Source organism: Hemiscyllium ocellatum, chromosome 4 (genome assembly GCF_020745735.1).
Source record: "Hemiscyllium ocellatum isolate sHemOce1 chromosome 4, sHemOce1.pat.X.cur, whole genome shotgun sequence".
NCBI classification, from domain to species: domain Eukaryota; kingdom Metazoa; phylum Chordata; class Chondrichthyes; order Orectolobiformes; family Hemiscylliidae; genus Hemiscyllium; species Hemiscyllium ocellatum.
Window position 1 is genome coordinate 17,547,478 of NC_083404.1, and position 16,776 is coordinate 17,564,253.

Here is a 16,776-nt window from a genome sequence, read left to right on the forward strand (position 1 = left end):
TGTCAATATGATTATATCTCCATACAGTGCTGAAAGTGCTTGAGTTTTTGAAGTTGGATTCGAGAACCCAATCTTCTGATTTAGAGACATAAATGCCACCACTGGTCCATGGTTGACATTGTGGATATGAATCTAAATGTGTTGCGATGTAGATCATCCATAATCTACTTAAGTAGATAAACGTACTAAATGGGCTGAATGGCTTTTCCCCCATTCATTTTAGTACCATGTATTTTACCTTAACTGACTTTATATCCTGAATGCTTCTTTGTCTTGTTAAATTACTTTGCATAATGAATGCTTTTCCACCTTGTTAATCCACTACCCTTGCCTCCAGCACCTCATTTTTTACTGCAAGTTCTTAACTGATCCAAGTCATGCTAGCTGAACCTTTTCTTTCACAAAACTCAAAACTTAGCTCTTTCCCTACTTGCTCATACTGTATGTGCATTCTCAGAAGTAGTTCCATTTTTCTGATATAGAACTTAACGTTGTGCAGTCTACTTCGGTTATGTTTCACTCATTTCTTTGAATTTATCCTCTTTATAAAACATATGTTTTATATACGTTGACATAACTTATACACTCATCAGCGCAAGAATACAAATTTGACGGGAAAATAAGCGTTTATACTGCACGACAGGAGAATGCTGATTGGTTGACATTTGGACTCTGGTAGAAGTGTTGCAATAGGAAATGCTCCCATTAATACTGATTGAGAGTTAACAGCAAGGCTTTGTTTAAATTTTAGACCATGTAGACTGAGTTTTGAGAATATTTGTAGCTCAGGTTGATGTTCTGGATGTAGGATTGCTTGCTGAGCTGAAACTCAAACACCTAGAAAGCGAGCTACACAACCAGTGCTTCATCTGGAGGCTCACTGAAGATGTTACCTAGTATGGTGACAAAACGTCTGCAAATGAACCTTCCAGCTCAGTGAGCGAACCTTCATCCACAAGCAGACTGAAGCAGTGCATTGCCTTGAAAAATGAACCGGGGATTGGCTGGCTGTTATGTATTTTCTTGTATTGAAAGAGGTGCAATGCATGCACTTGTTTCTTCTTTCCATTTGCAAAGTATAGAACCTGGTGTTTTAGTATATATGGCTTCCAGGATGCACGTGCCATTCTCCAAAAAACAAGTTCTACGTGGCACAACCTCGACCAATTTCCAGAATACATTATGCTGTGGTTGCTGTTTATAGCTGTTATGCCATAATTATAAATAAATAGCACAGTAAAATAAGCATTCCTATTTGTAGCCACAGAACTAGATTAGGAAGCGGTTGTACATTGTTTGACTAATTCTGATAACTGATTATTCAATTTTCTATAGTTTGTCATCTTCATATACTAACCTGGGCACATGTAGCATTATTATACCAATTAATTAAACTTCATCAAAATTGAAGCTTTCTGCCTGATCAGGAATACCCTAGAACTCTGTGGGAAGCTCAGTGATTGCTGTGCCCCTCTGTGCGATATTTGTCATTGATAGTCATAGGTGAGGTGCCGGAAGACTGGAGGTTGACTAACGTGGTGCCACTATTTAAGAAAGGTTGTAAAGACAAGCCAGGAAGCTATACACTGGTGAGCCCAACGTCAGTGGTGGGTATCTTGGAATCCTGAGGGACAGGGTGTACATGAATTTGGAAAGGCAAGGACTGATTGGGGATAGTCAGCATGGATTTGTGCACGGAAGCTCATGTCTCACGAACTTGAGGTTTTTTTTTGAAGAAATAACAAAGAGGATTGCTGAGGGCAGAGCAGTAGACGTGATCAATGTGGACTTCATTAAAGATTTCGCCAAGTTCTTGATGGGAGACTGGTTAGTGAAGTTCGATCTCATGGAATACAGGGAGAACTAGCCATTTGGACACAGAATTGGTTCAAGATAGGTGGTGGAGATAGTTTTTTTCACACTAGAGCCTGTGAACATTGGGTGCCACAAGAATCAGTGCTGGGTCCATTACTTTTTGTCATTTATAAAAAAAATAATTTGGATGTGAGCATAAGAGGTATGGTTAGTAAGTTTGCAGATGACACCAAAATTGGAGGTGTAGTGGACAGCGAGCAGGTACCTCAGATTACAACGGGATGTTGATCAGATGGGCCAATGGATGAGGAGTGGCAAATAGAGTTTAATTTAAATAAATGCGAGATGCTGCAGTTTGGGAAAGCAAATCTTAGCAGGGCTTGTACGCTTAATGGAAAGGTCACACAGTGTTGCTGAACAAAGCGACCGAGGAATACGGGTTCATATCTTCCTGAAAGTAGAGTCGCAGATAGTTAGGATAGTGAAGAAGACCTTTGGTATGCTTTCTTTTATTGGTCAGAGCAGTGAGAATTGGGAGGTCATGTTGCGGCTGTGCAGGACATTGGTTCAGCCACTGTTGGAATATTACGTGCAATTCTGATCTTATTGGAAGGATGTTGTGAAACTTGAAAGTGTTCAGAAAAGATTTACAACGATGTTGCCAGGGCTGGAGGATTTGAGCTATAGGGAGAGGCTGAACAGGCTGAGGCTGTTTTCCCTGGAGCGTCGGAGGCTGAGGGGTGACCTTATTGGGGTTTATAAAATCATGAGGGGCATGGGTAGGATCAATAGATAAAGTCTCTTCAACTGGGGTCGGGGAGTCCAGAAATATAAGGCATAGATTTAGAGTGCGAGGGGAAAGATATAAAAGGGATCTAAGGGGCAACTTTTTCATGCAGAGGGTATTACATGTGTGGAATGAGTTGCCACAGGAAGTGGTGGAATCTCTCGCTCGCTCTCTCGCTCTCTCACCACCCAGACTTCATTGTTGTTCTGGGCCCTAGATGGAGATGGCATGATCGCCCGTGTGTGTAGGGTCATGGGTTCCCTGTCTTCTCTTGAGCAGCAGTTTCTTAATGAATTATATAATCATTTTACAGGGAGGAGCATCCAGATAAGGCAACATACATATTGATTGGTTGATGATTACAAGCAACGAGCATTAGCTGTTAGGATTAAGCCATCTGCTTTTACACAATGAATGTTCTTAAACTTAACTGGCTTCACATAATGAATACTTTCAATTTGTTAACTGATCTTACATGCTGAATGTTTCCGATATTGTTAAATGGCTCTACATAATGAATGCTTTTCCACCTTGTTAACCCATTACCATTGCCTCCAGCACCCCATTGTTAACTGTAAGTTCTTATCTGATCTGAGTCATGTTCAGCTGAACCTCATGTTTCACAAAAACTCAAAACTTAAGTCTTTCCCCCCCACCCCGATCATACTGTGTATACATTCTCAAAGGGATGTGGGTCAGGTGCTGACAGGTGGGAATAGATTAGGTTGGGATATTTGGTCAGTGTGGATGAGTTGGACCAAAGGATCTGTTTTCATACTGTACATCTCTGATTCCCACACAGGATAAGGGCTAGTGGATTTGTAGCTGTTGTAATAGTGTGGATAAAAGATTGGTTAACAGACAGGCAGTGGAAAGTAAAGGATAAATGGAGAACAATCTTCAGGTTGACAAGCTGTACCTATCAGAGTAGTGACAAGGATCAGTGGGTTGGGGCCTCCAATAATTAAGTCTATATTGAGACTTTGAAGTTATACATCTTCTGACCTTTAACCTGTCTGTCTCCCATGCATTGACCTATCTTTCTTAAATAAACTGACACATTCTTCCCATGTCTAAGTGAGTTGCCCCCAGGTGCTACGGTTTCCTCCCACAATCCAAGCATGTGCAGGTTAGGTGAATTGGTCATGCAAAATTGTGCATAGGTTCAGAGACGTGTAGGTTTGGTGCATTCGTTAGGGGGTAAATATTGTGTAATGGGTTTGGGTGGGAGACTCTTTGGAGGGTCATTGTGGACTTGTTGGGCTGAAGGGCCTGTTTCCATACTATAGGGATTCTAAATTCTAAGACTGCACGATACTCCAGATGTGGTTTCAACAGTTACCTGGATAACTGATGCATAACCTCCCTACTTCTGTTCTCCATTCCTTTGCGATAAACAATAACATTCTGTTAACTTCCCTAATGATTTGCTGTACCTGCAACTATTTACGATTCATGTAGGCGGTCACACCTTTCCCTCTGCAAACCAGAACTTTGCAATCTCTTATTATTCAGCTTTAATATCTACAGCATGGCTCAGTGGTTAAGACTGCAATGTCTCTGCACCAGGGACCTGGGTTTGATTCCAGCCTTGGGTGACATTGCGTGGTCTGCACGTTCATAGTCCAAAGATGTGCAGATTAGATGGATTGGCCAAGCTAAAATTGCCTCATAGTATCCAGGGATGTGCAGATTAAGTGGATTAGCCATGACAAATGCAGGGTTATGGGGATAGGATGGCTGGCTGTGTCTGGGTGAGATGCTCTTTGGAGGGTCAGTGCAGACCACTTCCATATTGTAGGCATTCAATGATTCTGCTGCTTTACTTTTTCTTCCTGTTAAATTGGATAATTTCACCTTTTCCCACATTTGTAAGATCTTTGCCCATTTAGCCTATCAGTTGTCTTTTTGTAGCTTCCTTATGTCTTTCTTCTCAACTTCTCTTTGTGGCATCTTTGGGGCTGTGGGGAGGAAATGTTGAGCCTATGGAATTCACTACCATGAAGTGGTTGAGACCAACAAATTGTATTTTCAAGGAGGAATTAGAAATAGCTCCCGCGGCTAAAGGGATCAAGGGACATGAGAAGAGGGCAGCATTAGAGTATTGAGTTTGATAATCAGCCATCGTCATATGCAGGTTCGAGGGGTGAAATAACGTACTCCTATATTTCTATGTCAGCATATGTGGCAACCTTAGCTTACATCCTTTGATCCAGATCTGTTTTATAACTTCTGAACTGTTGACTTCCCAGCATCATTCCCTATAATAACTATTTATTATTCTTGCCAACCATTTTTGCTACAATCTTTCTATTTACCAGCCAATTTTTAATTCATGCTAATATGCTCCCTCCTTGATCAGGAGCTTTAATTTTCTGTAATAATATTTGATGTGACCTCCTCAAATGTCTTCAGGAAATTTTAAGTATAGTATGTCCAATGGTTTCTCCTTTATCAACCGAGCATGTTATTAAGTGATGGGCAGCACGGTGGCTCAGTGGTTAGCACTTCACCTCACAGCATCAGGGACCCAGCTTCGATTCCACCTTCCAGCAACTGTCTGTGCGGAGTTTGCACATGCTTCTCATGTCTGCATGGTTTTCCCCTGGATGCTCAATTTTTCTTCTACAGTCCAAAGATGTGCAGTTTAGGTAGATTGGCCATGCTAAGTTGCTCAAAAAGTCCAGAGATTTACATGCTAGGTGAATTAGCCATGGGAAATGCAAAATTACATGAATAGGAAAGTGGGATGGGTCTGGGTGGGCTGCTCTTCGGAGGGTCAATGTGGACATGATGGGCCGAGTGGCCTGCTTTGCATACTGTAGGGATTCTATGATTTTGTAACTCCAATAGATTGGTCAAACATGATTTCCGTTGCGCACAATCATGTTGGTTCTACCTGATTAGCTTGAATATATCCGAATATCCTGTGATAACTTTATTATCATGAACTATTTTCCCAATGACTGATGTTAAGCTAGCTGGCTTGTTGTTTGCTTGTTTCTATGTCCCTCTCTTTTTGAGTCTTCTGAAATACTCCCTGAAATAATTGCCATTGTATCTTTTATTGATCTATCCTTTCATCTAATTTGTGAATTCACTTTATCCAGCTCTGCTTTTGTGCCGTTATACTTCCTCTGATTTTTTAAAAAATTAATATTAAAAATCTGAATTTTCTTTCCTTTCAGCGAATATAAAATTCAGTCATAAATCAATGAAGTTTTTTCATTTGTTTATTGGCCTGCACTTCATTGCCTATCCATGATAGCCAGAGGGAAAGGTGTGAACTTCTTAAAGATTGCCTTTACTGTGAGGGGATTGGATTACAAGAATAATAAGTTGTGCTACGATTAGGTAGAACTTTGGTGCGACCATATCTGGAATACCAGGATAAGATCAGCTATGATCATGTTAAATAGCTGGAAGGGCTGAATTGCCCATTTCTGCTCCTAATTCCTACACTGTGTGCAGTTTTGTTCTCCATAGTTGGTGAAAGATACACATGTTTTGAAGGCACGCATTGATTGAAGTATTACAGGGAAGGCTCACTAGTGTGATCTTTGGGATGAGAGGCTGAATAAATTGAGTCTATTCTTGAGGCTGAATAAATTGAATTTAGAGAAGTGAGAGGTGATCTAATTGAAGCATTATAAAGAGGTTTGACAAGGAATATGAGCTTTTTTCCCCAGCTGGGATTCTAAAGCAAGGGCACCATGATTTCTGGATAAGGTTCTGATGATGTAGGGTTGTGGTGAAGCATTTGTTCACCTGGGGTTGTGTATCATTGGAGTTCTCTACTCTCTACTTGCCCCCCCCCGAAATATGAATGTGATATCAAATTAAAAAAATTAAGGCTAAGTTAAGCAGTTTCTTAGGGCTTCTGAATCTAGCTATGTGGGGAATAGGTAGGAGAGTGGAGTTGAAGTTCAAGCTCGGTTGTTGCTGATTAAGATGGCAGAGGGGGCAGAGTGTTCAGACTTCTGGCTTCACCTGCTCCTTCTCGCATGTTTGCTGCATCCTCTTTCTTATTTTATTTTCTTCATTTAACTTTTGAATCAAATCATTTTTCTTCCTTCTGTGGTTGCGGTGATGGAGAGAAATTGCAAAAACCTGTTGAGTAGCATATCCAGTCCATGGCTGTGGTGATTGTGGCTTGAGCAGCTGTTTGTGTTGATGTGTCATGATTTATTTCTTTTTATAATGTACGTAATTAAAATGGCATCAGATTATGGTGATTTTTAAACATTTTACTGTATTTTCATAAACACATCTAACAAATTACTACAGTATACTAAGCTCCACCACGTTCACCTGAAATATGAAGCATGGACGGTGGGCTGAATGGTCATTGCATTCTGTTCTTTTCTTCTGATGACCTCACAAATGAATGATCTCTTGGTCCTCGGGAGTTGATTTGGATGGTTATTCGGTTCTCTGTTGAGATAGGCCCCAGTCTTCAAGAGCTGAGACAGTTTCCTAGTTATGGTGGCAACTGGAATATCGGCAGCGATGAGGCGATCTTGTCAGTGGCAGCAGGGGTTGCTTCAGCAAGCTTCCTTGTTAGTGTTGCAGCCTCAGGGACAACCTTGGTGGCTGCGAGGTGTGACCTGTAGCCACTTAGAAATCCAAAAGCCATGATGTATTGAGAAAATGAAATGTGTCATGATCTATTTCTTTTTATAATGTATGTAATTAAAATGGCATCAGATTAGGGTGATTATTTTACACATTTTTACTGTATTTTCATAAACACATCTAATAAATTACTATACTGAGCTCCACCATGTTCACCTGAAATATGAAGCATGGACAACGGGCTGAATGGTCATCTCCATTTTCAATTTCTTAATATCTGCAGTTCCTATTAATTCTCCCATAATTCTTCCACATTCTCTTAGGTTTCTTAAGCTATAAAATTTTGACATTGAAGATCCAGAGGGCAGAATCCTGGGCTGGGTAATTTTGAAATGCTTGAACTAAAACTAATTTCTACAGTAATGATGCTAAATAGGATTTCCATTCATGGTAGCAGTGTAAATATTTCAATTCTGTTCATGCTCTCTCGCTTCCTACTTTCTCCTTTCCCTTGTCTTGTTTCCTGTGTTTGGAAGAAATTCTGCCTTTTATACATCCTTCTGTTAAGAAGACCATTAAAACAATATGTTGTATAAATTTTTAAAAAAGATAGCCATTAGGATAGTACTTTTTTAATTCCTTTAAATTCCATTTTTATACACCCCTTCAATCTACCCTCTTTTCTACAAGTAGTTTTGAACAAAGACATTTTAAAATTGATTTTGCTTTAACTTCCCTCTAGGTTCAGACTTGCATTTTAAGTGGGAACAGTTTACAAAAGGTTGTGAATTTTAGCTAATCAAAAATGGATTTGTGGCATGTGGCTTTGAACAAGATCACTTTAGCCCTTATAAAAATAGAAAGGGACTGTCGCAGGAATTGTATATAGGTCAGTTTGATGATGTGCAAAACAGTAAGGATTGACCCCCTTCCTTTCACCACCAGCTACTAAAACAAAACACCCAGGATGTTCTGTAAATTTTAGAAATAAAAATTCTTTTGACGTGTTGCTGTTGGTTCCCTGCACCTGGTTTTTCATCTGTTCGTGTCGTCAGTGTTAAAGATAACTTGTCACCTGATGAAGGAGCAGCGTTCTGAAAGCTAGTACTTTCAAATAAACCTGTTGGACTGTAACCTGGCGTTATGTGATTTTTAACTTTGTCCATCCCAGTCCAACACCAGTACCTCTACATCATGTCATCAGTGTCAGCCATGATACAGTTGGTTGTGTTCTCACCTCTCAGCCAGAAGGATGTGGGGTCAAATCAGGATTTGAATACTAAATCAAGATTGATCTTTTCAGCTTGGTGCTGAGGGAGTGCCACATTATTGGAAGTGGTTATTTTGAATTGGTGTAGAAGATCTTTGAAGAGCACAGGAGTTATTCTGAGAGTCCTGGCTCATATTTATTTCTCAATCAGCATTGCAAAATCAGACTTTCTGGCCATTATCACTTTGCTGTTTGTGGGAGTTTGGTATTTGAAATTTGTCTCTTGTGTTTCATACATTGTTTAAGTGACTACACTTCTTATTTACAGAGGAACCTTGATTATCCGAATGAGATGGACGGGCACTATTTTGTTCGGATAATTGATTATTGGGTAATCGATTCAGTGCCTGTCCTCTGGACTTCAGAGTTTTCTGTTAAGTGTGCTCCCCGTTTAGGAGACTAGGCAGCAGCGCACTGCATGATGCAATGTCAGACTGACAAATCCTCTGTGTAGTTTAGAGTTTTACATGGATTCATGCAGTTTTTGAGCAAACTAAAATATATTTCTGCAAAAAAAACCATTCACCCCATAAGCTTTATGTGTGCGCATATAGAAGCGACAGGTGGAGTATGCATATGAGTGTGCATGTGGGAGTCAGTGCATGTTAGTGTATGTATATTTGTCTCTGTACAAGCTTAAGTGTGAATGCGAGTGTGATGGGGTATGCGTGAGAGGGTGCGTATGTCAGTGTGAGTACGAGAGGCGTAATGTGTGTATATGAGAGAGAGGGGGTCTGCATGGGTGTGTATCGTGCAGAGGGGTCACCTGTATGTGTGACTTGAACCCGATTGAGGCCATCCCCATGGGTACTGAACTTTGCTCAGCTTCTGCTCAGCCACTCTGCATTTTTGCTTGTCCCAAAGTCCACCTTGACGGATAATCACCCAAAGATCTGAGGCCGAATGTCCTAGACTACTGAAGTGCTCCCTGACTGGGAGGGAACACTCCTGCCTGGTGATTGTTGTGTGGTGTCCATTCATCCGTTGTTGTAGCGTCTGCTCGGTCTAGTCAATGTACCATGCCTCAGGGCATCCTTGCCTGCAGCGTATGAGATAGACAACATTGGCCGAGTCACATGAGCACTCGCCCCGTAATCAAGTTTGTGTGCGCATGCGCGCACACTCTCATCACATGCACACGCGCACACACACACACACACACACACACACACGTGCACTCAATCTGTCTCTCCTACGTGCACACATAAGCTTATGGGGTGAATTTATTTTTGCAGTTACATTTTAGTTTGCTCTAAAACTGCATGAATCCATGTAAAACTCTCTAAACTATACAGAGGATTTGTCGGTCTGACATAGCATTAGAATAGACAGACTTCACACCTATTGTTTAAAAACCTGAGCTATCTTGAGAATGTAATTTAAAAGAAACTCTGGGATTTATAGATCAAAAAATAGAAACCAGCATATCTCATTATAAAAGATGATAGTTTTAATCTCAGATTGTTTGCTGTATCACATCTCCCTGACACCGGACTCCTTTGGCTATAAATTCTGTGAGCACATCTTATTCTCCACAACACCTGATGAGAGAGCAGTGCTCGGAAAGTTAATGCTTCCAAATAAACCTGTTAGACTATAACCTGGTGTTGTGTGATTTTTAACTTAGCAGACGTATTCTTACTTATGGCATCCAACTACGATAAACTTTGAAATGCGTGAAGAAAAATGTGATTACGTTTTAGTTGTTTTTCAAAAAAGTCAATGTGTAATTTGTTTTCCTCTCCAGGACTTAGCTATTTGCATCTAAACTGTTACGTGTACTATCTCTTCTAGTACAAAAAGAATATTGCATGCTTTGAGAAAACTTTATTTGCCGATCTTTTCTTCCCCAGAAAAGGCACAAATTGTCTTTCTGTCTGTATCCGTAATGTTTATTGGCAAGGCAGGATGATATAGTCTCCAGGCATATTGGTAAATCATAATAAAACTCCTAACCAGTCCTCAAGAAGAAATTCAAGAATGGAATTGGTGAAACCTTTGTTGCACCCCTCCCACAACGTGTAGGTTCTGAATAATAAACATGTTTGTAAGAGTGTTAGTGTTGTACATACGAGCTCCTTTGTAATTAATGATGAAAATCAATTTGTAATTGCAATTTAACATTGTTTTGCTGTGTAATTGAATTATTATTGTGCATGAGGTGAATGGTGTACCAGACTTCCTCCCACCAAAGCTATTAATTCCACCATGTTTTGCTCATCCTATTTCTATTTAGATTCCTCAGTTGTAATTTCTCAAGATACTCTTCCCTTCCCAAACAAAACCCAAAATGACTGCAAGTGTATGGACCAAATTCAGTGGATTTTCAGGTTAATTTTGTTTTTAACTCTGGTTCTAGGTAATTGCATTGACATTCTTCACATTGCTGTAAGTTTTTTTTAATCAAAATCACATTCTGTAAAATATCAGTGATTTGACAGTTTAAGGTTTCACATTATTTTACAACTATTTAGAGAAATGCATTTATTTGTCAAACTTGTGAAGAAAAATTATTGTAAATTTAGTAGAATGTAGTGGTCTTTGAAAATGCAGTTGATGAGTAATTAGTATTCTTTTCAACTCATGCACCTTGATACTTCATATAATACTAGTATTACATTATACAAAAGAAAACTGCTGAAAAATTGAAGGAACAGTCGTCACCAGTATATTGTGGAGCTGGAAAAACCATGTCACCTGTTTGTTGATTGTAGGAAGTCTTTGGCGGCGGAGAACACTGAATGGGAGACAACAGGGCTAATATACCACATTAAGAATAGTGGTAAATCCTATAAAAACAGAATTGTGTTTTTCATCTTTGCACTGCATTTACAAATATTACCATATAAATACAATTGAATGTATTTTCAGACTTATCAAAACACTACTGATTAATTCCAGTAGAGTATCAAATGACATTAAACATTGAAACTGTTACCTCACACAAATGAATAATTAACACACTGAGAGATCAGCTTGCTCACTTGGCTTTTTGAAAAATGTCACATGACTGTGGGAATTTTCATTACACCCTTCATGAAGTGGACTGTGCCTCTCTTAGTCTTCGTAACAAAACTTTTGTGTGGACTCAATAATCACTGTTTACTGGTTCTAAAAGACCTCTCATCCAAGGAAGGGAGCATTATATCTGATTTTTGTTCCAAATTGTTATCCACTGTTTTTCACTAACTATGCATATTAGTGTTGACTGATAACAAAACTAGACATGAGTGAATTGGATAAATAGTTTGTACCATATTAATAATGAGAAGAACATAGCATTTTGGGCAAGTTGTTGATCAGATGAACAGAACTAGCTTCTTAATAACATTTCATTGTCTTCTCAAGGGAATGGAATGGGAGAAAATTGAAGACAGTGAGTAAACTAGGTTATTATGTATTTTAAAGGAAAACAGGATGCGCCATTGTCTCAAATGAGAATTGTTTGTTCCTATCATGCTTCTTACTCCTCACGTAAAAAAGTCTTTGTCCTTTTATCCTCCATTGAAATATGATCATCTAAAGCATCTACACACTTCATTTGAAGCCATTTCTTGCCAGTGCACTTGCAAGGGGTGGAGGAAACTGGATCTAGCAGTCAGATACCACACTGCCTAAAATTTCTGAAACTTAAATTTGAATTCAGCCGAAAGGAATGGATTGAAAATCTCTTTTGTATTTTGCCACGCTTGAATCAGTTTGATATGTTCTGGTTAATTTCCTCAGCAAAATGCAATATTTTATCAACAATCTTGCATTGTGAAAAAGAAAATGGAATGATTTGCAAGCATACAGTTTGACTTGCAGAGTGCTGTACATTCCATCTAAAGCTTACACAATCCAGTTGTAAACTCTGTAGTTGTTGTTATTCTCAGCTTTCACAGCTGCTGTCCCCAAACATTTATTTCACTTCAACGGATCGAGGGTAGACTTCAGGATTACAGCAAAACATAATTTGTACTTTTTTAGAAAAAAACTTTTATGATTTGTTTCTCTTTTCAGGAGTCTACAATTACATCGAAATCAACAGATGAACTGTACAGTGAGTACAAAAGTGATCGAAATGAAATTTCCTATTGTTATCAACTGCTTCAGGAACTAAATGAACAGCGGCAGCAAGGCATTCTGTGTGATGTCAACATTGTGGTGAAGGGTCAGGTTTTCAAAGCCCACAAGAATATATTAGTTGCTGGCAGCCGTTACTTTAAGACACTCTATTGCTATACTCCAAATGACAGTTGTGACCAGGTCACAGTGACTCACCTTGATGTTGTTGCAGTGCAAGGTTTCACTGTCATTCTTGATTTCATGTACTCTGGACATTTGGTTTTAACCAGTCAGAATGTAATTGAAGTAATGTCTGTAGCGAGCTATCTACAAATGACAGACATTGTTCAGGCTTGCCGTGGTTTCATAAAGGATGCCCTAAACATCAGTACAAAATCCAATGCAGCAGAGAAAATAATAATGCAGTATGAAAAGGTAAAAGCCTCCAACCGGTCCCAAAGAGAAAATACTGTAGCCACATTGAAACATGAATCCAACAGTCCTTGGATAGTCAAATCTACAACTGCAGTGAATAACTGTGCTGCTGGAGGACTGCATGAAGAAAGAGCTAGATATGAAATGGAGAACTACAATTTTGATGTGGGTTCAGTGATGGACCAGAATGAGAGTTACCAGATTAATGATACTGTCTGGAATCAAGATAACTTTTCAGATTATGTTGGAAAGGATCTGCAGATGGGACTACCTCAAGATCAGGGTCCTGCTTTTTCATGGGGAAATTTAGGAAAACTAATGCTTCATCAGACAGTTCCTCGAAGTGGACGAAGGAAAAACCACATAACTAGAAGAATTGTATATGATGTTGCACCAAAAGCTGAAGAGGGAGTTGGAGATAATTTAATGATGCAGCCACCTATGGCATTCTCTGAAGATGGATTACAGGAAATTCCTGTTGACTCATTTGGAGGTACTGTGTGTATAATATACAGGTTGTTCTACTTTAATGCATGTTTCATAATGTGAATTTGCTGTAATGCGATTGATGATTTGGGGATACTGTTTTTAAAGCGGGTATTGGTTATAACGCAGTTCTGGGCCCATTAGTTTCAATGATGCTGCTATCTCTCGGTTTTGTTACAATGCAGGATTGCACAAGGATGGAACTATCACATTGAAGCAGAATCAACCGTATTAGATTTTCTTCTATTGTTCTTGAAGGCAGCCCTGTATGGAATAGTTCTTCCAATGCCAGCAAAACATTTTGGTCAAATCCATCATGTAGTTGATGCCATTCCTTGCCTCCCACTTTTCCTGTACCATACAGATGGAAAGCATACCAAGGAAAAGGGCTATTTGTCAGTTTATATCATACTTTGGAGTTAGTAACACTGATCCACGTTTCCAACAGGATTCCCATCTCCATTTCCTTGAATATAATCTTTAATACAGACCATTGCTGCCTCACAAACCCTTGTGGTGAATTCCACAGCTTATCAACATTGTATAGTAATCTTTTTCTGTTCTTTGTATTTAGTCCATATCTTGTGACTCCTTATCTGCTGGACATAGTCTCTTTGTATTTGCTCCATTCCATTCTTTCAAAATTAGAAAAGAAACTGTGTGCGATCCGACAATAAGTCATCCTGTTGAAATTAATGCAAAATTAAAGTCTTTGGGGATCGGGAGAACAGCTGTCTTGTAGTTGGAATTGTACATAGCGCAAAGGAAGATGGTTTTGGTTGTTGGAGGCAAATCACCATGGTCCCCAAGTACCTCAGATTAGATATTTTCTAATCAATTTGTTGATAACATCAAGGTGTTAATACACACCATGAGAGCAGCTGGGATTTGAACTGGGCCTCCTGGCTCTGAGGTAGGGACACTAACACGGCACCACAACACCCCAGTTCCTCAAGATAAATATTTTTGAATCCGCTTGTTCAAAGGTGTTATTATGCAGTTAGATAATATGGGATTTGAACTCAGGACTTCTGGCTCAGAGGTAGACACACAATTCCTAGGATAGATTATTTCTAATCATCCTGTTCAGAGATTTTATTACAGACCTCTAGTGCGGGTGGAACTTGAATCTGGGCAGATAGGGACATGATCACTGTGCCACAAGAAGCCTCAGTTCCTTAGGATAATGACCAAAGCTCAACCATCTTCAGCTGCATCATAAAGTCAGGAATGGAAATGTTCATGGATGATAATGCAGTATTCAGTACCTTTCAAGACTCAGTCTGCCTCCGTATGCAGCAAGACCTAGACAACATTTGGGCTTGGACTCTGAATACATATAACATTACTGACACAGTCATGACAAGCAATGGCCATTTGTAACAAAAGAGAATGTAACCATCCCCTGACATTCGATGGCATTACCATTGCTGAACATTATTATCAACATGCTGAGGTTACCTTTGACCAGAGGCTAAAACTCAATAAAAATATTGAGACCATAGTAACAGGTTAAAGGATAGGAATTCTAAGGCAAATAACTCCCATCCTGACGACTCAATGTCCCCGTTGACAAGCAGATGTCAGGAGTGTCATGGATTACTGTCCATTTGCTTAGATGAGTACAGTAGCAACACGACCCCAGTTGGGACGTCTAGGAAAAAGCAGTCTGATTGATTGGCATTCCGTCCACTTCACCAATAAAGATGAGCAGCAGTGTGTACAATATCTAAGATGTACTGCAGAAACTCAGCAGGCTTCCTTCCCAACCACACCTTCCAAAACGTTACCACTAAGAAGGGCCAGCAGCAGAAGTGTGGGAATGCTGTAGGCTATGTACCAAACAATATACCATCTTGATTTGGGACGGTATCAATGCTGTAACTACCTTCTTAACAGCACTGAGTTCATTGACACCAGGTGGACTGTAGTGATACAAAAAGGTGGCACAGTATCACCTCAAAGGCGTTTAGCAATGGGCAACAAATTTTGGTCTCATCAATGGCAATTGCATCACGCAAAGAACCACAAATTGAAAATAACACTGTTTAAAATTATCATCTTGTGGAGTCCAGTGCTCTTGCTATTATTAAAATTTTATAAAAGACTCATATTTACCTCATGGTTTTTATTCTGTACCTCATGGAAAAAAAACCAGAATTCCATTCACTCCTTGCTTTGAAGACTATCAATCTGCAATACTGTGTCTGTTATTCCTAAACATTTATCTTTAAATCACTTTGCTTCTCTACAAAATTGAACCTACAACCTTTCAAAGCATATTCATTGAATGTAGGTTTGCTCGCTGAGCTGGAAGGTTCACTTTCAGACGTCTCATCACCATACTAGGTAACATCTTCAGTGAGCCTCTGGACGAAGTACTGCTGATGTTTCCTGTTTTCTGTTGATATGTTTGGGTTTCTTTGGGTTGGTGATGTCATTTCCTGTTCTTGTCTCAGGGGGTGGTAAATGGGGGTCCAAGTTAATGTGTTTGTTGATAGAGTTCCGGTTGGAATGCCATGCTTCTAGGAATTCTCGTACGTGTCTCTGTTTGGCTTGTCCTCTGAGGGATGTGTTATCCCAGTCGAAGTGGTGTCCTTCCTTATCTGTATGTAGGGATACTAGTGAGAAAGGGTCATGTCGTTTTGTGACTAGTTGATGTTCATGTATTCTAGTGGCTAGTTTTCTGCCTGTTTGTCCAGTGTAGTGTTTGTTACAGTTCTTGCACGGTATTTTGTAAATGAGGTTAGTTTTGTCTGTTGTCTGTATAGGGACTTTCAAGTTCATTAGCTGCTGTTTTAGTGTGTTGGTGTGTTTGTGGGCTACCATGATGCTAAGGGGTCTGAGTAGTCTGACAGTCATTTCTGAGATGTCTTTGATGTAGGGGAGAGTGGCTCGGGTTTATGGAAGTGTTTTTTCTGCTTGTTTAGGTTTGTCGCTGAGAAATCGGCGGACTGTGTTCATTGGATACCCATTATTTTTGAATACACTGTATAGGTGATTTTCCTCTGCTCTGCTTAGTTCTTCTGTGCTGAGTATGTGGTGGCTCGTCGAAATAATGTTCTGATGCAGCTTCGTTTGTGGTTATTGGGATGATTGCTTCTGTAGTTCAATATTTGTTCCGTATGTGGTGTTTTCCTGTAGACGCTGGTTTGAAACTATCAACAAAAATATTGACTTGGACCCCATTTACCACCCCCTGAGAAAAAGAGCAGAAAATGACCTCACTATAGGAAATGACATCACCAACCCAAAGAAACCAACCATATAAATAGAAAACAGGAAACTTCAGCAGTGCTTCATCTGGAGGCGCACTAACGATGTTACCTAGTATGGTGACGAAATGTCTGAACGTGAACCT

General features: G+C 39.7%; 1 protein-coding gene across 1 annotated transcript in view; it reads left to right on the forward strand.

Moving 5' to 3' along the window:
• zbtb10 (zinc finger and BTB domain containing 10) overlaps positions 1-16,776 on the forward strand; it is a 91,868-nt gene that overhangs the window by 35,144 nt on the left and 39,948 nt on the right. Inside the window, exon 2 of the mRNA XM_060822803.1 lies at positions 12,450-13,422. Coding sequence (XP_060678786.1) covers positions 12,450-13,422 — 973 coding nt within the window. The remainder of the gene's footprint in view (positions 1-12,449; positions 13,423-16,776) is intronic.